The 22,329-nt window shown below is 42.9% G+C and overlaps 1 protein-coding gene across 3 annotated transcripts in view; it reads right to left on the bottom strand.

Annotated features, from left to right (window-relative positions):
- ACVR2B (activin A receptor type 2B) overlaps positions 1 to 22,123 on the bottom strand; it is a 175,734-nt gene extending 153,611 nt beyond the window's left edge. For 2 of the 3 annotated variants that reach the window (XR_014710443.1, XM_084620735.1), the window contains exon 1: positions 21,913 to 22,123. Coding sequence is in view for 2 of the 3 variants with exons in the window: in XM_084620735.1 (XP_084476861.1) it covers positions 21,913 to 22,114 (202 nt within the window). In the remaining variant the exon portion in view is untranslated. Of the gene's footprint in view, positions 1 to 21,309; positions 21,681 to 21,912 lie in introns of those variants that run through there. The other variant, XM_084620736.1, reaches the window with a different exon arrangement.
- Positions 22,124 to 22,329: the final 206 nt, after the last annotated feature.

Genomic DNA, 22,329 nt, shown 5'->3' with positions numbered 1-22,329 from the left:
GCCACAGAATCTCACCCACCCACTCCTGCAATAAACCTCTCCCCTATATCTGAGCTACTGAAGTCCTCAAATCATGGTTCAAAGATTTCAAGGAGCAGAGAATCCACCAGCAAGTGACCGTGCCCCATGCTGCAGAGGAAGGCGAAAAACCTCCAGGGCCTCTTCCAATCTGCCCTGGAGGAAAATTCCTTCCCAACCCCAAATATGGCGATCAGCTGAACCCTGAGCATGTGGGCAAGATTCACCAGCCAGATACCCAAGAAAGAATTCTCTGTAGTAACTCAGATCCCACCCCATCTAACATCCCATCACAGGCCACTGGGCCTATTTACCATTAATAGTTAAAGATCAATTAATTGCCAAAATCATGTTATACCATATCATCTCCTCCATAAACTTATCAAGCTTAATCTTGAAGCCACATGGGTCTTTTGCCCCTACTGCTTCCCTTGAAAGGCGGTTCCAGAACTTCACTCCTCTGCTGGTTAGAAACCTTCGTCTAATTTCAAGGCTAAACTTCCTGATGTCCAGTTTATTTCCATTTGTTCTTGTGTCCACACTGGTACTGAGCTTAAATAATTCCTCTCACTCCCTGGTATTTATCCCTCTGATATATTTATAGAGAGCAATCATATCTCCCCTCAGCCTTCTTTTGGTTAGGCTAAACAAGCCAAGCTCCTTGAGTCTCCTTTCATAAGGCAGGTTTTCCATTCCTCGAATCATCCTAGTAGCCTTTCTCTGTACCTGTTCCAGTTTGAATTCATCCTTCTTAAACATGGGAAACCAGAACTGCACAGAGTATTCCAGATGAGGTCTCACCACTGCCTTGTATAACGGTACTAACACCTCCTTAGTTCTACTGGAAATACCTCGCCTGATGCATCCCAAGACCGCATTAGGTTTTTTCACAGCCATATCATATTGGTGGCTCATAGTCATCCTGTGGTCAACCAATACTCCAAGGTCCTTCTCCTCCTCCGTTACTTCTAATTGATGCGTCCCCAGCTTATAACTAAAATTCTTGTAAGGTCATGCATTTAGGGATTAATAATACTTCTCACTATTAAATTTCATCCTATTACTATTACTCCAGTTAACAAGGTCATCCAGATCCTCCCCTATGATATCCCGGTCCTTCTCTGAATTGGCAATACCTCCCAGCTTTGTGTCATTCGCAAACTCCCTCCCAGAGCCTGCACCCCGCACCCCCTCCCACACCGCAATCCCCTGTCCCAGCCGGGAGCTGCCTGCTGCACCCAAACTCCCTCAGAGCTTGCACCCATCACCGCATCTTAAACCCCAACTCCCTGCCTCAGGCTCAGCCCAGAGCCCATTCCCACACTGCAAACCCCTTGGCCCCAGCCCAGAGCCCACACCCCCTCCCAAACCCCAACCCCAGCCTGGTGAAAGTGAGGGAGGGTGATGGAGAGTGAGCAACAGAGATAGGGAGGCATGGAGTGAGCAGGATGGGGCTTTGGGGAAGGGTAGATCCTGGGATGCCTTTAGATTCAAAACGTGATCTTGGGCGTAAAAAGGTTGGAGACCACTGCTCTAAAGAGACAACTAAACATCACTGCAGCAATAATCTCCAGCACCACTTGATATAGGCACTTCCAGGCTTGATGCACCCATGTTTAAAAAAATGAATATAGTCAGAAATTACAGAGTCTCCAAATCCACATGGCAAACTCTGCCAAAACACAATTCTGTGCACTGCTGTCAAGGTTATACCCAGACCAATCCACACAATAAGTGACAAAGATCCCTGAACAAGCCATGAACCAAGTTTGGGAACCCCTGCTCTAGAGGGAGATGGGGGGGGGGGGAATCACATCATAAGAAGAAATGCACAGAGAAAAATACATTTAAGACAGAAAAGCACAAGAACATGGATTAGAATGTTCTACTGCTTTATTAGCGAGCCTAATGATGTCCAAATTATAGCAAAGCTCAATTGTGTAACCAGGGAGCCTAGATTTCATCCTTGATAAAGACACAGATTTCTGTCTCACAGGAGACGCCTGTAGTTCACTAACAAAGATGACCTTTATAGGATATGCTTCAAGGCCACAATTAGCTGGAGAAACTCTGTACTTACTTGGCAACACGAGTTTTTGTACCCTGTGCTAATTTCCTAACACAATCCTCACCAAGCCCATTGCAACATTCTACCAACAACAAAAGAAACAAGGAAAAAAATACAAAACCCACTGTCTCCAAATCCAAATTACTCTCAACAATTCAATCCAGTTTTAATTAACATGATAAAGTTAACTGACCTACTATCTATATCCCACAATGACCAAAACAATAAAAGGTAGTGAATTATAACCCACAAATATATCCTGATTTCATATCCATGAAGCAGCATTCATGAACAGCTGGAATTTTAAGCATTAGCCACTTTTATATCATTCAAATGATACCTTATAAGATAGATCACTGGTAAAAATAGTGACACTCATCAATACGGCATGGCTTTTCTTAGACTAACATCTACAAAGAAAGATTTGAAAAGGCTACAATTACTCTGACAATGTTTCTACAGCTAGAAGAAATTTGGGGGTTGAAATAAATGGTTTCCTTTTCCCTCTTTGCCCTCTCAAAATCAGCTTTATATATTTGAATCTGAAAGTTGATCAAAGAATGTGCTTGAAATCACGCCTTTAGAAACATATTGTATATCTCTGATGACTCCACTACTTCCCATTAATTCCCATCAGTCAGAAATGAAGGAGGGAAAATTCAAAGCCATATTTCACCGTTGGAAATGAAGTAAATAGGGCTCAGGCATTTCAGCCATGCCATCCAACCCTGCTCAGAGCACAGTAACTAACTAATAAGGGAGGGAAGACGTTGGATCGAGGACTGCACATCATGCTTATCCAAAGCAGAGCACTAAAGTAAGTGGTTTAGAAAATTCAACCTATGGGGAAAGGTTGAAAGAATTGGGCATGTTTAATCTAGAGAAAAGGCAGCTGGGGGGGCGTGGAGGGGGGGACACACACAGTCTTCAAATATATAACACGTTGTTATAAAGAAGACAGTGATTCATTATTCTCCACATACATCAAGGATAGGACATGAAGTAATCAGCTTAGTTTGTAGCACGGGAAATTTTAGTTAAATTTTAGGATAGACTTATTAACTATTCCTATAGTTAGACTGTTCCAGTGCTTATCTAAAGGTTGTGGAATCCTGGTCAGTGGAGGTGTTTAAGAACAGGTTAGACAAGCACCTATCCGGGATGGTCTAGTGTTACTTAATCTTGCCTCAGCAATAGGTGACCTCTTAAGGTCCTTTCCAGCCCTACATTTCTATGATTCCATGCTGACCCAGTCCTAGATTAATCCTCCACTGGGAAACTTATTCTCATTATTATTCCCACAGTATTCTGGCCAGCAAGTTAAAGAAGTATGGGCTGGATGAATGGACTATAAGGTGGATAGAAAGCTGGCTAGATTGTCGGGCTCAACGGGTAGTGATCAATGGCTCCATGTCTAGGTGGCAGCCAGTATCAAATGGAGCGCCCCAAGGGTCGGTCCTGGGGCCGGTTTTGTTCAATATCTTCATAAATGATCTGGAGGATGGTGTGGATTGCACCCTCAGCAAGTTTGCAGATGACACTAAACTGGGAAGAGAGGTAGATACGCTGGAGGGTAGGGATATGATACAGAGGGACTGAGACAAATTGGAGGATTGGGCCAAAAGAAATCCGATGAGGTTCAACAAGGACAAGTGCAGAGTCCTGCACTTAGGACAGAAGAATCCAATGCACCGCTACAGACTAGGGACCGAATGGCTAGGCAGCAGTTCTGCAGAAAAGGACCTAAGGGTTACAGTGGACGAGAAGCTGGATATGAGTTAACAGTGTGCCCTTGTTGCCAAGAAGGCCAAAGGCATTTTGGGATGTATACGTAGGGGCATTGCAAGCAGATCGAGGGACGTGATCGTTCCCCTCTATTTGACACTGGTGAGGCCTCATTTGGAGTACTGTGTCCAGTTTTGGGCCCCACACTACAAGAAGGATGTGGAAAAATTGGAAAGAGTCCTGTGGAGGGCAACAAAAATGATTAGGGGACTTGAACACATGACTTATGAGGAGAGGCTGAGGGAACTGGGATTATTTAGTCTGCAGAAGAGAAGAATGAGGGGGGATTTGATAGCTGCTTTCAACTATCTGAAAGGGGGTTCCAAAGAGGATGGCTCTAGACTGTTCTCAATGGTAGCAGATGACAGAACAAGGAGTAATGGTCTCAAGTTGCAGTGGGGGAGATTGAGGTTGGATATTAGGAAAAACTTTTTCACTAGGAGGGTGGTGAAACACTGGAATGCGTTACCTAGGGAGGTGGTGGAATCTCCTTCCTTAGAAGTTTTTAAGGTCAGGCTTGACAAAACCCTGGCTGGGATGATTTAATTGGGGATCGGTCCTGCTTTGAGCAGGGGTTTGGCCTAGATGATCTCCTGAGGTCCCTTCCAACCCTGATATTCTATGATTAAGTAACCTTTCCTGTTGCATCTACACTGAGAAAACATGGACTGAAGTTTTTCAGGGGCAATAGCCATGGTGTAAGAGGTAATATAGTCAGGGCTCAAGTTCTTAGACACTTTATCATCTGACCCAGGTGGGAAATTATTTCCATATGCAACTGCATAGCTCAGGAGCCCCCTAAAATGCACAAGGCCACTGGGTACAGAGGAGGTGGATCACCACATTGCATTCCACTATAAGGTACATTATCTCCCATTATTTTAAATGACAAGCGGATACTGAAGCAAACTTCCAGCAGATGGAAGAAAGAAAGACTAAAGCCAGCCTTCCTCTTTCTACTGCTCTTGACTCAGTAAATGTTGTAAGACTCCATGCTAATCGTTAAAACAAACCACTAAAACCCCATTAAAGCAAAGAGATAGCTATACCCAGTACAAAAACGCCTCAAGTAGACAGGCCTGTACTGTGGTGTTATACCAGTTAAACTCAGATGACTTCAAGTTACTTTGAGGTTCAGACAGAGTAAATTAAATCAGAGTCAAGCCCTGTATTAGCACTTGACAAGGATGGAGACTGAGATTAAATAAAAAGAAATCTACATGTCTAAAGTTGGACTCCCCTCTAAAAGCTTCTGTCAGGAAACTAAGTATCCAAATAAATAAAAGTATCCAAATGTTGCTGAACCATTCAAGTGTTCTGAGAAAAATGAATTTACATGTTCTTTAAGGACGAGTGCATTTAGTGAAATTTAAAACCTCCCAATTTATTTTTTTTTATTTAAAATTACTTACTCCCCATTAACTGTTAACTTTCCCCACTCATAACTACATGTATCTAGGGAAAAAAATACAAAATTCAGGTGAGAGGTTTTGGGTTTTTTTTTTAATGAGCAAGAGCATTCCAAATGGAGAAAGATAAAATTCCTGTATAATCCTCCACACAGGCTGCTATGAAATAATTTTTTAAATTATTACGCATTGGATAGGCAAATAGTATATCCCAATGGACAGAGAGGAAAGTCCCGGATGACTGGAAAAAGGCTAATGTAGTGCCAATCTTTAAAAAAGGGAAGAAGGAAGATCCTGGGAACTACAGGCCAGTCAGCCTCACCTCAGTCCCTGGAAAAATCATGGAGCAGGTCCTCAAAGAATCAATCCTGAAGCACTTGCATGAGAGGAAAGTGATCAGGAACAGCCAGCATGGATTCACCAAGGGAAGGTCATGCCTGACTAATCTAATTGCCTTTTATGATGAGATTACTGGTTCTGTGGATGAAGGGAAAGCAGTGGATGTATTGTTTCTTGACTTTAGCAAAGCTTTTGACACGGTCTCCCATAGTATTCTTGTCAGCAAGTTAAGGAAGTATGGGCTGGATGAATGCACTATAAGGTGGGTAGAAAGCTGGCTAAATTGTCGGGCTCAATGGGTAGTGATCAATGGCTCCATGTCTAGTTGGCAGCCGGTATCAAGTGGAGTGCCCCAAGGGTCGGTCCTGGGGCCGGTTTTATTCAATATCTTCATAAATGATCTGGAGGATGGTGTGGATTGCACTCTCAGCAAATTTGCGGATGATACTAAACTGGGAGGAGTGGTAGATACGCTGGAGGGGAGGGATAGGATACAGAAGGACCTAGACCAATTGGAAGATTGGGCCAAAAGGAATCTGATGAGGTTCAATAAGGATAAGTGCAGGGTCCTGCACTTAGGACGGAAGAACCCAATGCACAGCTACAGACTAGGGACCGAATGGCTAGGCAGCAGTTCTGCAGAAAAGGACCTAGGGGTGACAGTGGACGAGAAGCTGGATATGAGTCAGCAGTGTGCCCTTGTTGCCAAAAAGGCCAATGGCATTTTGGGATGTATAAGTAGGGGCATAGCGAGCAGATCGAGGGACGTGATCGTTCCCCTCTATTCGACATTGGTGAGGCCTCATCTGGAGTACTGTGTCCAGTTTTGGGCCCCACACTTCAAGAAGGATGTGGATAAATTGGAGAGAGTCCAGCGAAGGGCAACAAAAATGATTAGGGGACTGGAACACATGAGTTATGAGGAGAGGCTGAGGGAGCTGGGATTGTTTAGCCTGCAGAAGAGAAGAATGAGGGGGGATTTGATAGCTGCTTTCAACTACCTGAAAGGGGGTTCCAAAGAGGATGGCTCTAGACTGTTCTCAGTGGTAGCAGATGACAGAACGAGGAGTAATGGTCTCAAGTTGCAGTGGGGGAGGTTTAGATTGGATATTAGGAAAAACTTTTTCACTAAGAGGGTGGTGAAACACTGGAATGCGTTACCTAGGGAGGTGGTAGAATCTCCTTCCTTAGAGGTTTTTAAGGTCAGGCTTGACAAAGCCCTGGCTGGGATGATTTAACTGGGAATTGGTCCTGCTTTGAGCAGGGGGTTGGACTAGATGACCTTCTGGGGTCCCTTCCAACCCTGATATTCTATGATTCTATGAGAGCAGCTGTTACTATAACAGAAAGACATTCATCTTCCATTCTTGGAACCCTGAAATTCTATCAACAATGCCTATAAAATGACTCATCTTGCTCAGTTTTCAACTAGCTTTCATATACAGAACTATTTTTAGTGAACTTTAGTTTGTCACGCTGCACTTCAAAGTTTTATACTTTACTTATTTCAACTGTATTTGTAAGTGACCTGAAATAACTAAACAGCAGTTCTCTCTTCAGCATACCCTGCATAGTGCATTCACCCTGTCAGGGTTCCCTCCCCACTCTGAAGTCTAGTGTACAGATGTGGGGACCCGCATGAAAGACCCTAAGCTTATTTTTACCAGCTTAGGTTAAAAATTTTCCCAAGGCACAAATTTCACCTTGTCCTTGAACAGTATGCTGCCACCACCAAGTGATTTAGAAAAAGAACAAGGAAAGGACCACTTGGAGTTCCTATTTCCCCAAAATATCCCCCTAAAACACCCCCTTTCCTGGGGAGGCTTGAGAATAAACAAGATGAGCACAAACCAGCCTTGGATTTTTAAGACCCAAAACACTCAATTAGAGTCTTAAAAAACAGAACTTTATTAGAAGAACAAAAAAAGATAAGATAACAACTCTGTTAGATCAGAATGGAAGATAATCTTACAGGCAGTCAGACTCAAAACACAGAGAATCCCTCTAGGCAATACTTTAAACTACAAAAAGACACAAAAACAGGAATACACATTTCTTCCAGCACAGCGAATTTCACAAGCCGAAACAAAGAAAACCCAACACATTTTCTAGCTAGATTACTTACTAACTTTATAGGAGATGGAGGGCTTACATCCTTGATCTGTTCCCAGCAAAGGTATCACACAGACAGACAAAAGCCTTCCCCCACTCCAGATTTGAAAGTGTCCTTTCATAGAATATCAGGTTTGGAAGGGACCTCAGGAGGTCATCTAGTCCAACCCCCTGCTCAAAGCAGGACCAATCCCCAATTAAATCATCCCAGCCAGGGCTTTGTCAAGCCTGACCTTAGAAACTTCTAAGGAAGGAGATTCTACCACCTCCCTCATTGGTCATTTTGGGTCAAGTGCCAGCCAGGTTACTTGAGCTTCTTAATCCTTTACAGGTAAACGGACTTTGCCTCTGGCCAGGAGGGATTTTATAGCACTGTATACAGAAAAGTGGTTACCCTTCCTCTTATATTTATGACAACCCCTCAGGTTTATTCTTGTATCAGCAGTTCACTGCAGTTACACACTCTTTCCATATTTATCTAACAGGAATGGTGATCACTCACTTTTGGGGCTTATAGTTGCCTTTGAAGGGGTTCCTTTAGCAGATACTTATTTTACAAACACAGAATCTGCATTAACAACACGGAGTCCTTGTGGCACCTTAGAGACTAACAAATGTATTTGGGCATAAACTTTCATGGGCTAAAACCCACTTCATCAGATGCCTGGAGTGAACAATACAGTAGGCAGGTATTATATATAACAGCACATGAAAAGATGGGAGTTGCCTTACCAAGTGGGGGGTCAGTGCTAATGAGGCCAATCCAATCAAGATGGAGGTGACCTAATCAAGATGGAGGGGACCTAATCCCAACAGCTGACAAGAAGGTGAGAGTATCAGAGGGAAAATTATTTTTTGCAGTGACCCAGCCACTCCCATTCTTTATTCAGGCCTAATTTGATAGTGTCAAGTTTGAAATTAATTCCAGTTCTGCAGTTTCTCACTGAAGTCTCCCAGGACTCTCAATAACTGACTTAAGTGCTCTCCTACTGGTTTTTGAATCTTACAATCCTTGATGTCTGATTTGTGTCCATTTATTCTTTTGTGTAGAGACTATCTGGTTTGCCCAATGTACATGGCAGAGGGGCATTACTGGCACATGATGGCATATACCACATTGGTAGATGTGCAAGGTGAACGAGGGCCTGATAGTGTGGCCGATGCAGTTAGGTCCTATGATGGTGTCCCCTGAATAGATACGCGGGCAGAGTTGGCAACAGGTTTGTTGCAGGGATTGGTTCCTGGGTTAGTGTTTTTGTTGTGTGGTGTGTAATTGCTGGTGAGTATATGCTTCAGGTTGGGGGGCTGCTTGTAAGCGAGGACTGACCTGTCTCCCAAGGTCTGTGAGAGTGAGGGATCATCCTTCAGGATAGGTTGTAGATCTTTGATGATGCGCTGGAGAGGTTTTAGTTCGGGGCTGTAGGTGACGGCTAGTGGCATTCTGTCACTTTCTTTGTTGGGCCTGTCCTGTAGTAGGTGACTTCTGGGTACCCTTCTGGCTCTGTCAATCTGTTTCTTCTCTTTCCCAGGTAGCTTACTGTAATTTTAAGAACGCTTGATTGAGATCCTGTAGGTGTTTGTCTCTGTCTGAGGGAATCTGCATTGGTGATTTTGCAGGATAGGAAGTTCTATTACCTGCAAAAAAGGTTTTCTACATTTCTTTTATTTTTTATTTCTATTTTTTTACTAACCCAGAATATCTAGCTTTTACCCTGTCCCATCAGGTGAAGGAACACATCCGTATTTATATAACAGTCTATAGAACACTTTTCTGGTTTCCTTAGGCTAACCAGTTCCAGAAGTTGACAGACATAAGACCAGTATTAGTACACACAACTAAAAATAGCAATAGTGGGCCACGTTTTCTGCTGATGTCAACTGACACACATCCATTGCCTTGGTCAGTTTATGCCAGCAGAAAATTATACACACCATCATGTTACCCCAACACTTGGTAAGAGGCTTTGGACAAACATCTAGCCACTTTTAGGTCAGGGTGGGCAAGCTTCCCTTCCTTACTCTAGAAAACATGGTCCACTATAATAGCCATCCAGCAACACTAAGGACACCTTTTAGCAGTAAAAGGCTCCTCTTCACTGCCAGCATCAAGAATCACTTGACTTACGAAGGGCAAGATTACCACTTTGCTTCCAAGAGACCAGTAGGTGAGTGCAATCCGCAATTAAATTTGTGCCATAGGTGATCCCAAGTTTGTCATCTGCACAGACTTCCACAAAGGATTTCTGCTCCATATCTTTACTTTTGAAAAAGTTTTAGGACTCCAGCAAAGCCACCCAGGTCTTCATTCTAGTAGTCGTCATCTTCAAAGAAAGATTAAGCTACAGTTTACACTGGTTAATAAATAATAATGTAATGGCCCAAACTACAGTTTGACTCACAGGACAACCTAAAATGTAAGACTCAGCACATCCCTGGGCCTGTTTTGTGCTTACAAGAAAGCAACAGAGAGTATTTAGTTTCCAAGCATTTTGACATACCAGATATATAGTTGTACAGCAGCCACTGTGATGCTGTATAACCGCTCACACTCGTAAAGGACTGCACACTAAGCCAAGAGGAATTTATTCCATGAAACGATATTTTAAAAAGTCTCTGGGATGAAATTATTCCCACTGCTGGAACAAAGCTTTTCCAGGACATGAAGATACAGTAATTAAGAAGAACCAATTAAGAAAAGGGATTTTTATTCAAGCCTTTACAGGTCTTTGGATTGGAAGGCCAAATTTTATATTAAAAATTACATACAAGTTTAGACCCAGAACAGCTCCTGGAAACCCCAAACTGAACACAGAGCCCCCCACTGTGCTATATTCACCCATAGTATGAGAGTCCCTGACCCAAAGAACTTACAGCCTAAATAGAAATGACAGAGAAAAGAGCAGAGGAAAACAGAGGCAAAGAGAGGTGAAATGACTTGCCTAGCATCACAACAGCCTATTCATGGCAGAGCAGGGAATTAAACCCAGGATCCCTGAGCCACAATTCAGCATTTTAACCACTGCACCATGCTACCGCTCATCAGATCCATAATCGCTGCCACAATCTGGCTTTTGTCCTATTTTAGAGACAGAGAGAGAGAGAATACACGGTGTGGTATAAATTCTTTACACGCAAAGATTTGGGATGGACGCTTTACTCAAAACGGGCACAGCTATAACTACTTTATATGGTCAACCCAAACTGCAGCCAATAAAACCCTTCTGCTACTTCACGCTGTATTCTGTAAATGCCTCATGTTACAGAAAAAAAATTTAGGATTTTTTAAGAATATATTAGGGCTATTTTTCATATCCTTTTGACTGTAAAGCCTTATGCCTTAAATAATGTAAGTTCAAATATACAGGGCTAAGAAAAATGACCTGAGATCACTTTTCCATGCTTGATTTTAAAGCCTATTCCCAGGGAAATAAGTGAATTTAGGGCCGCAGTGGGAAGCAGGCAGTCTCCTCTCCCCAGTGGTATATAGCTCCAATTTCTAACCCTGCAGGGCTTAGGTGCTACCATAGTACAAAGCAATAAAATAATAATAGCGATAAAGTGAAAACATTTCTCTGTCAGGCTGATTTTAAGAACTGGTGGCTGTTTGAAGCTTCTTGGGGTTTTGGAACATTAAACCAGGTATCAAGGAGCAAGCATTAGGAGCAGGCAACAGGTGAGGTAATCAAAGGTGCATGATAAGCACATTTCTTTCCATGGCTCTACAAGGTGTCCATATATGCAGCATGAGTGTTCTTGTATTTTAATGTTGTATAACTGCATCAAGTTAAGTAAAACAGACGTGTGTAGGAAATTCCTACACTGTATTACACCACCGTAGGAGAACATGCAATTTAATATCAAAATGAATAACCTTCAAGATACCTATCATCTCCTCCCTCACTTTCCTGGTTGCACTGATTAAGTGCTACCAGTGCTTGCAAGGAATTCAAGTGTTTCCCTTGACCACAATGCATATTCTAAGACAATTTTAGAGAGGAAGAAGAGCTAGCAAGCTATTATAGAAATGGTGTTTATTATGTCCGGCCCAAAATTGTTATTTAGTCTCAAATTGCTGATTATTGCCAAACAGATGTGTGAATGACCAAAAATGACTGGAAGACACATTTGGGAACATGTGCTGCATCAGGCATAAGACTACTGTGGCTTGAACAGAGCCTTTTCTATAAAAACTAGTTATTGACATACAGTATGCACATGTGAGAGCAAGAGAGACCAAGTTCAAACTTCAGTGAAGCAAAGGACTACCCAATGACAGGCTTAGCTGCAACCTGATACTCCTACTATGAAAAGCCCAAGGACAACTGAATTTCTCAGACCCCGCATATAGGAGAATTAGCAATCTTAACCCCTTAACTACTCTGCATACTTTAAAAATAAGCTAAATTTGAGGGATTTAAAAGTCTGCTGTCTTTCAGTCAGTCATACCATTGGGGAGGAAAGAAAACAAAAAACTGACTTTAACAAAAAACACTTTACGTTTCATTTTAATCCTCCCCACAACTGAACTCAATGGGACAAACCCATCCCTGAAATTACACCAGGCATGCATTTGGCTGAGTAGCTTTGTTTCAAAGCAACTGTAACTTCATTCTTGTCCACAGTTTTAAAGCTTTGTATAAGAATGTCTAATATGAGGACAGTCTCAAGCAAACAGTCATAGCAAACAGCTCACAACTGATTACGTAATACTGTAGTTGGCAGCCTCTACCCACACTACAGTCTCCTTACAACTTTAATAATGTAGTATTTAGCTTCCTTTCACAGATAAAGGCCTTGACATCATCTTTGCAATGCTTAAATGTCCTACTTTCAAAGAGGTATCTGTGGAGGCCAGGGCTACTGGGGAGAACCGTAGATGAGTAGACAACTCAAGTAAACAAAAGAACCTGCCATCAGTGCTCAGAAATGAGAAGGAGCTCACAGAAACAGCACTAAAACGCTTAGCAAATACCAAACCTGAAGTGCTCTCATTTTATAAAATAGTTTTATAATCCACAAAAAGGAGGGGGGAGGGGCTGAACGAACACATCTTTACTTCAGATTCACATTTACACTCTTTCCTCTCTAGGAATGCAAAGCTGTGTCTGCTATGTATTATATGATCCATGGTGTTTCTAAAAGCCAAATTAGAAAACATTTCTGACATCTGTATATAAAAATGGGCGTGTCAGAAAACAGGGTAACCTGTTTAACTTTACTATTTGATAAACAAGACAAGCTCTTAATTAGGGTGGAGACCACCAAATTAGCAACACAGACATCAGAAGTGAAAGGTAAACTTTTACCAAAACTTACAAGACAGGTTACCTCAGATACAGTATTCCCTATGCTAAAATAGGAAATGTGAAAATAAACAGAGCATCTAAGGTACCGCTGTGCAAGAACTAGACTAATACTGACCTTTTATTTTAATGGCAGCTGTTGTAGTAGCCTAGAAGAAAGTACAGCCTAGTGGCTAGTACACAGCACCAGGAATCAGGAATTCTATAGATTGTTCAGATTGGTCATTGGCTTGCTAGTGGCATGAGAATAAATACATGAAAGACAGATGCCCAAATACTATGGTAATAGGGCCCACAAGTACAGACTGATAATCATTTGAACAGGGCTTGAATGACTGTAGTAACTCTAAATTTGTAACAGGGAGCACACTACGGTCTTATTTCAGTACCTTCATATTTCTATTTAATTTATTCTATGTATGTTCTCAAATTATGCTCGTCACCACAGTATCTCGAGTGCCTTCAATAAGCAATATGACTACACATCTGTCACGAGTTGTTTGTTCTCTCATCCTCTCCTCGGAGAGAGAAACACATGCAGTGGAGTGTCATATTTTGGTAGGTTTAGGGTTTTGTTTTTCAAATACACACACCTGTTGGTATGGGTTTATGTTAGCGAAGGCAGGTAAAAGAAGTGTGTCTTGTACTTGGGGAAGAAGGTCTTGAGGTCTGTGATAGTCCTTTGCAACTTGGACAGTTCATTCCACAATCTCTCTCTCGTACTGTCCCCAGAGAAATTTCTGTCTCCTTTCTTTATAATCCCACCTGCTGACTAAATTATAAACTCTTTGGTGCAGAGACTGTCTTTTACTCAGTATCTGCACAGGACCAGGCATGGATCTCCAGACAGTAAACTTAACGCAAAACACGCCCCCAACCTTGCATAGCACTTTGCCACACCATCATTTGTTGGACTGGAACCTAAATAATACACAACAGCTGGAGGACCCCAAGTTAAAAACTACTGAAATACAGGTGAATGGAAAAGGGTAATTCACATCTTTTGTACGGATGAACACAGATACCCACTGATGACTGTTTTAAAACTTTACCAAGCTCTATTTACACATATAAAACTCTAATTGCAGTCAGCCTGGTCTAAAAAGATCAGATTTCCTATGAGAGTAACAATGCAATCTAGCTGTACACAGCAGTGTTATAAACGGAAAGCCTTATTCTGAGGCTGGAGCACATTAGTCTAATTTTCACTGCTAGGCTGACTTGCCATACAGCACCACTCCCTTCATTTGGTTTAGATTGTTCTCTCATGGTAACTAGAGGCAGTGAACAAAATATTTAGTCTGATCTTGGGCTAGTCCAGGAGTGGGCAATAATTTTCACAGGGGGGCCACTCCACGAATTTGGGTAAGTCGTCACGGGCTGCACATTTCTACTATATTCATAGAGGGGATGAGGGCTCTAGGAGGGAGTTTGGGTGCAGGAGGGAGCTCCGGGCTGGTGCAGAGTACTGGGGTGCAGGAGAGGGTGAGGGGTGCAGGCTCTGGCCAGGAGGTGCTTATCACAGGCGGCTCCCAGCTGGCAGCACAGCAAGGTGCTCAGGGAGGCTGCCTGCTTGCCATGGCCCCATGCCGCTCCCAGAAGCAACTGCGGCCAGCTGCTGCTGGCGTGTTTCTCTGTGCCCCTTGGGGGGAGCGGGTCTCCATGCCTGCAAGCACCACCCCCGCAGCTCCCATTGGCTGGTTTCCGGCCAATGGGACCTGTGAGGATGGTGCTAGGGGTGGGGGCAGCATGCGGAGCCACTCCCCCCACCACCACCCCCTGCCAGGGTTGTGCAGAGACATGCCAGTAGCAGCCGGCCGCTTCCGGGAGCAGTGTGGGGCCATGGCAGGCAGGCAGCCTGACTGAGCGCCCCGCTCCACCACAGGATTTTTAGTGGCCTGGTCTCTGAGATCGTGAGGACGCTGGACAGAAACGTTAATCATGGTGGGATGGACAGAAGTGTTAGACGGGCCAGAATTGCCCCTGGGCTAGTCACTTAATTTCTCTGTGCCTCAGTTCCCCACCCTGCAAAATAAGGAGGATAATAAAATAAAATACTTTTCTTCCCCCCTTTGTCTGTTTAGCCTGTGAGCTCTCTGGGGCAGGGATATTTTGCTACATCCATGGTACCTAGCAAAACAGGGCCCAGATCTTGACTAAGGCTCCTATGTAACACTGTAATACAAATAACAAATAAATGAGCACCAAAACCATGGTGGGCCCATGCCAAATGCTATAATGTAACCAGAAGTCCTATGGGAAAAAAAATACATGAATTTTAAAAAGGTCTAAATATTGGCCAAAGTTTTTTATTTTATTGCTACCCAACGTTTTTTAGTTTTGAACAGAAGTAGCACCGCATAGCCAAGTAAAGACCAAACTGTGAGAAAATGACATGTAATTAGTGTATAACACGAAACATATTAAAATCTAAGCACAAAATTTGCTAGGTTTGTAGAATGCAAGGACACAATGTTTCATCTTTAATTTAGTTTCTGACCCTTTGACTTCAACAGCTCCAAGAAATCTTACAGAGAACGTTCAGGGAGAAAAGTGGTGTATATTATTTAATCTACCTCAAAAGGTACAAATGGCTAAACTGCTACAAATTATTTCTAGCTGAAGTACTAATGAAGAGGGGATACAAGACATCAGCAAAGCCTTAATGTTTAAGTGGGGGGGAGGGAGCTTGTAGTGGTGAATACCGTTCCACATCTCTCTCACTTAAAGACATCCAGTTTCACTGCTGTGAAAAAATCTCCTCAAGAAGGGACAGGCAAAAAGTCCCTAAGTGGGGACAGAGTAAAGAATGGCAGGTACAACATTACACAATTCAATTCCAGAGAATTCTATTGGCCAAGCAAGACCTCACACCCTCCTGCTAGTTCTAAAATCAAAGCCTGGGTGGGATGAAAGGGGAAGAGGACACCTCTTCAAAATAGAGATTACACTTTGGGGTTCCTCTTTCCCAGCTTCCTACAAGGTTTTGTTATAGAGTGCAACTGAGCTGGAAATAGAGTAGCAGCTCCAAGAAGTTACACCATGCTGCTTCCTGCAGTTAACCAAGAAACTAAAAACTTTTTTAAATCGTTCATTCCACTGAATGAGAAACAGAAATGCTGACTTTGAAGCAAATCCCAAACAAACTCCACTGCACTTGGGTTCTGTTTAACAACAGCCTCTTTGTCAATTTATAAATAGTTATACAATTCTTAGAACCCATCTGTAAGGATAAATAACACTCTAAAGAGCTGTTTAGTTTGAGTTTTGATTAATGTGAAGTCCAGCAAGGTGTCTTCTCTTTTCATCACTTTCTTTTTGTTTTAAGTACGAGATGTCAGAATTACAGGACTACATCTTCAGTGCTATTTATTCTGGGTCCCCAACTTGAGAAACTTTGAAGAGGGCTGATCTTCAAAAAGTGCTGACCACCCACCTTCTGAAAATGAGCCCACACCAAGGTTCTACAAGTTGGGCACCCAAAAATAAAGACATCCAAAATCACTATTCATTTTTAAAACATTTAGATCAGGTTATTATGCTTAATATAAGACAGTTGCCAAGCTGCATTTGCCTGAAAGGTGCTGAGTTTTACATTTGCAAGATATTACTCTGATCATCAGAAGATGATGGGAAACGGTCAGTTAACCAAAGCAGCTGGGTGCCATTCCATGAATGGCCACCTTCTTACCACCACCACCACCTCAAGAACTAGAATTTAGTATGCATTTCTGAAGCTAGACTCTGAAACATTAAAGGCCCAGAATTACTGCCTTTAAAAAACTGCAGTGATTTTTATTTTAAATATGTGCTGACTCTTAAGGGATCTTCATAATGGGTATTAAGCACCTGCACCATTTTTACTGGTGGCCCTGCCTAGAACAAAATTCATTCTGCATTAGGTAAATTTTGAAAATGCCTTGATTCTTTTAATAAAGTACTTATGTTCTGCAGAGGAACCTATCATAGAAAGAGGTGCCCCACAGATTAAAGAAGCCAGACATGTGGAGTGGGGCTAATGTTACCCCATTAACTCCTAAAAAATCCTGTTGGATTTGAGTTTTCAAAAGTAGTCGTCCTGCCTTACAAAACTAGAGACGCCCGTACACTTATCTGTGTTGGACAGTAGGGGAGGGGAGAAGTAGAGACGACAACAAAAATGAGGTGAAGAAACAGCTTGTTTCTTTCTTCTGTACCTTCTATTTAGTAGCAGCAGGGGAGACCTAAGACGACTGCATTGCTTAAACTGCAAACAACCGGCAAGCATGTCTTTGCTGAGCCACACCAGAATGGAGACCAGAGTGGATAGGAGGGTGGTGACAGCTAGGCTGTTGGCAATTGAAGAGCTTTGCTTTAATTGGCTGTTTCTGCTCAGTTGATGAGACGGTAAGAAAAATGTTACTGCCTGGATAGGTTACTCAAAGACACAAAATTGGCATAAATTTCAGCATATAAGGGCTTTTAGTTGGATGGCAGGGCTGGTGCAGACTGTCTCTCATTGTTCTAGTGAAGCGGATTTTTTCGTTGAAGTTTATTAGCAAACAAAAAACATACTCCAAAGTAACTGCATCCGATGAAGTGAGCTGTAGCTCACGAAAGCTTATGCTCAAATAAATTGGTTAGTCTCTAAGGTGCCACAAGTCCTCCTTTTCTTTTTGCATTAACAGAGATGTTCTAAAATTTTCATTGTTAAAAAAATACAAACTGCATAGGGCACTGAGAGTCAATGTTATAATGTCACTAATCTAATATATATTACACACAAACACACCTTTAACATAAGCATTGTCACAGTTCTGTAGAGAAGAAAACTTGATCTTGGGGGTATAATTAACTAGATTTGATTTTTTAAAAAAAATATCCTAGCCACCCGATTCAAAAAGTTTTGTGTTTTTAATGGCAATCGCCATTAACCTTGGACCAGAAGCTTCACTGTGTTTAATTAGTAAGGTAATGAAGCCAATCTTATTTTCTTTTTCAAGCACAAGACGACAAATACAAGACACTGAAACAGCAGACTAGATTTTGCTACATGGTGATTCTTATTTTGGAATGAGTTTAAATCCTGCAATGTCTCAGAGAAATGTGTATGTAATATGTTTTGCAAAATAAGCCATTTTCCATATTCTATATTATCTCAATTTCATAGATTAGAACACTATTTCTGAATATTTGGACTGTAGAAAATTTGTAAACAAAAGGCTAAAAATGAACATAATGTTTTCATCAACAAATCTTCAACACTCAAAAATTAAGCACACAACAGATACTTTTAGAAAGAATAGCAGTCTGTGCTTGTTTTGTTAGCCAGCCAAGGTAGCTCAGAAAATCCATCAACAATGGAGGTTGAGCTATTTTTAAAAAGCCCACCACTTTTCCACAGTCCTAAAATACACACACACACAGGATACCTCAAGCAACACACATGCTGTGAATCCCCACCAAAAAGCTGCAACTTTGTTCTCTTTTCCCACACAGCTGCCTTAGGAAAAGCTGGCAGACAAGGAGGGTCATAACTGCTCAACACACACAAATACTAGATGAAATGTGGAAAAGCCAATACATAAACACAGATTTACAATATTGCTGGTGCTCTAATTTGATGATCACAGACCTTTCAAAATAAATATGATTATATATAATTTTCTTTTTTTTTTCTTCATTAAATTTTAAGAAAAAGTCTGTCCTAGGGAGTTGTACCTTTTTATAACATGATACACACAGGAACCTTACAGGGTCAAAATTTTTAGGCAACTTTGTTTTTCTCCAGTTGATGTTTTCGCCATTGTATGAAATTACAGGAGCAGATTTTAACAACAAAAAGGGGCCATCTCACTTTAGAGCCACATGAGCTAAAAAGACCCAAGAAGCACACAGAAAGAAAATAAACTGGCTAAAAAAATCCCTTTTATGCACATAATATAATTTTCCAGCCAACACTGCCGTTGCGATTATAATAAACTGAATACCACTGTCCCAGCTATCCTGCTCCTTACAAAATACCTGATCTTGCTCGGCACAGCTATGTAAATACAAGGAAACAAAGCTGTATACAAGTGCTCTATCAATGAGCTACATGTCCTAGCTGGCTTGATTTCCACCACAAATTATTTTTTCTCTGCCCCTTCTCCCCCACACCATCACCTTTAGTATGACTTTACAATAATTACGAGATGGCACTGTTTAAAATACAAAACGCAGGCAGCGGCACTGCATATTTAATGGACACTCGGAACAAAGAACCACCACCAGCAGCAAGAACCTTGCGCCTGGTAGATTTCAGCTCGCGCGGTTCCCGGGAGCACATTCCAAAACAAACCCACCCCGACCTCATCCCCTCGAAGAACCGGGCAGGATCGCCTCCCGGTTTCCAATGGGAAACCATTTAACCAACGCATGGGGAAATCTCTTCCTCTTCCCAGTCTCTCCAGATTTAAAATAAAAATATTAGAAGGAAGAGGAAACTGCATTCCCACCAAACGCACGCAGCAAGCAAAAGGCACAACTGCAGCACCATCCCCCCACTTTAAAACCAGCAGCCTCTCTTGTGATCCTTTATCCACACTCCCCCCGCCGCCGCCACACACACACACACACAAATACCACCAACCACCCTTTCCCTGCTCAGTAATGGATACAACGTAACAAGTTACTACACACAGCCTTCCCCTATCAGACCACCAGATTTGACTAAATAAAGATCAGCTTAGGATCCATTATGTTTGGGGGATATTTGTGGAAGAAGATAAAAAACAAAAAGAAATTTGCCGTGTGCTAGTGGGAAATCACCCCTTTCCCTTACAAAATGAGCCTCCTTAGAAACGGAGGGAAATGCACCCGGGGGGGGGGGTCAAGTAACTTTAAGTCTTTGTATTTCGTAACAATCCAATGCTATAGTAGCAACGTCAATGTATGTATCTATACACAAGATTGTGTTGCTGTATACGATCTGTAACCAAGATCATTGTTTTACCAATCTCCCAAAGGGTGAGCTCTCTTCCTCTCTCCACCCCTCATCAAAACAAGGAGGGAACCACACAACAAAGCAGCCCTGCAAAGCTGCGGCTCGCCTCCCAGAAATGGCTCTAGCTAAAAAGCCGCCCCTTTCCCCCTTGACAAAGGGAACACCCCGGTTTTACAATAGCCCAATACATCTAGCAGAACGAGAAAAATTCCAAAACAAGCAGCACACACCCCTGAAATGTTTAACTACCCCCCAAAAAACCCATCGTTACAATCACATGCGCTCCCCACCACGCCCCTTTCACCCCAAAAATCCAGCTCTTCAGGCTGAAACAAATGAAATGCATGCCAACGCTTTGGGAGATTCATTTAGTAGTATGGCCTTTTGGTTTTGCCCCTAAGCACGTCCAATGTTTACATTAAGTTCCATCATGGCACACAATGTCCCTATAAAAATGCAAACCCTGCAGATTTGTGGTGAAGTTTTTTAAGGATCAGGAAGGAAGATTTAAAAAAAAAACACAAACACTCTCAAAGGTGGGTCCTTTCGCTTCTCTCTTACAACTTTCTATTATGTCACCATGTCACAAATCAGCCCAAATGAATCATCTCATAAAAATAGCAAAAGCCTATGGGATCATAACATTTCATTAAGGGGGGGGGTGGGGGAGAGGAGAGACACGCTTCAACCTACTTTCAGCACCGTTTAACTCTGGCAAGCTAGTTAAAAACAGTCCCTTTCAAAGAACTAAAAGACACAAATCAAGAAGAATCTGTTATGAAAAGGCGAAGAGCGTTTCCCAGGGACTAGTAAAATTACCCGAAATTAACACATTAATGGAGAAGAGAAGGGAGGAAGGAAATCAAGCCAGTTACACAACGCAGCCTTGCAAAGCCCCGAGTAAAAAACACATGGCTCTCTACCTGAAAGACAAAACAGTTACTAACAACCACAAGGTTGTTTTTTTTTTTTTACACTCAACTTGATTCCACACACAGACACACCGCTAACATGCCATTTTGACGAAGTTTCTTCGGAATCTGAGGCCGGAAACACTGTAATTCATTCACACACTCTTTAATTAAAGGGAACACAGAGCAGAAATATAATCCATTTGTATCATAACCAACAACGAAAACGGGAAGGTTTCTTAAAAAAAAATCTTAGCAACAATCTTATTTTTTCCATTCGTTACCGTTTAGGGATGTTTTAAGGGGAGGGGCAGGTGGTTTCGAATAATTGCATAATTTAATCCTTTTTCAAACGTGAATATAAAACTGTTCAATGAATATAGACATGAAATTTACTTACCTGCACAGAAAGTTCCACAAAGAAAGGCGAAAGTCAACCACGAAGCAATCATATTCCTTTACTTTTTTTTTCCCCCTTGTGTATCCCCCTCTACCCCCAAGGGGGAAAAAATGATCGGGAAAGTGAAGGGGGGTTGGAGGAAAACGAGAATCTCTACCAAAAAGCAACCAAAAAAAATAATAATAAGGCTCCTACAAAATCGAATTTAGTTCCTTCACAGTTGCAACAACGTATCCAGTTCGAGGGGGGGGGGGCACACAATTGCAGCGCCAGGACAGCGAGATCGGTGGCCGTCCGGCTCCCGGCTCCTCCTGCTCCGAGCTTTCCAAGAGTTTTCTCTGCCGGGGCTTTTGTGCAAGGAGAAAAGCGTGCACCACACCAACAACTCTCTCTCTCTCCCACCCCCCACCCCACCCCAACCCAACCCAACCCAGCCCCTTCTGCCTGCCCAGCAGCAGGGACTAGGGACACACACACACACCCGCAAGCACTAACCAAAGCCGACACACAAACCCCACACACACGCGCGATCCCACAGCCGGGCGGCCACCACCAAATGCAAAGCGGGCGGCGGCGGCAAAACTTTGCAGCAGTGTTACCAACCCAGCATCCAGGGGAGCCGCTGAGCAGCTGGAGGCACCAGCCCAGCGGCTGCCGAGGAGGAGGAGGAGGAGGCGGCGGCGGCGGCTGCCGCCCGGGCGGCGGAGACGAGGCTGGGAGAGGAGGAGACGAGGGAGCGGGCGCCGAGGCGGGCAGTGGCGCGCGGGGCGGGCTGCGGCTGAGGCGAGGGTCCGGCGCGAGGCATCGCCCGCGCGGGGAGCGGGCGGCGGCGGCCGGCGCGAGGCAGAGCAGCGGCAGCGGCTGGCTCTGGAGGGGCCATGTACCCAAAAAAAAAAAAAAAAACCCGAAAAAAAAAAAAAAAACCACCCTGAACCGAGTCCAAAATGGCTTCTGGGGAAGGGGGGGGAGAGGGGGAGGGAGAAGCCGAGCTGGAGCCGGCGGCAGGACCCGGATGTTGGA

This window comes from Lepidochelys olivacea, assembly GCF_965140295.1.
Source record: "Lepidochelys olivacea isolate rLepOli2 genome assembly, chromosome: 2".
NCBI classification, from domain to species: Eukaryota; Metazoa; Chordata; order Testudines; family Cheloniidae; genus Lepidochelys; species Lepidochelys olivacea.
Note: the sequence above shows the minus strand (reverse complement) of the source record. Positions and strands in the feature narration are given on the sequence as shown.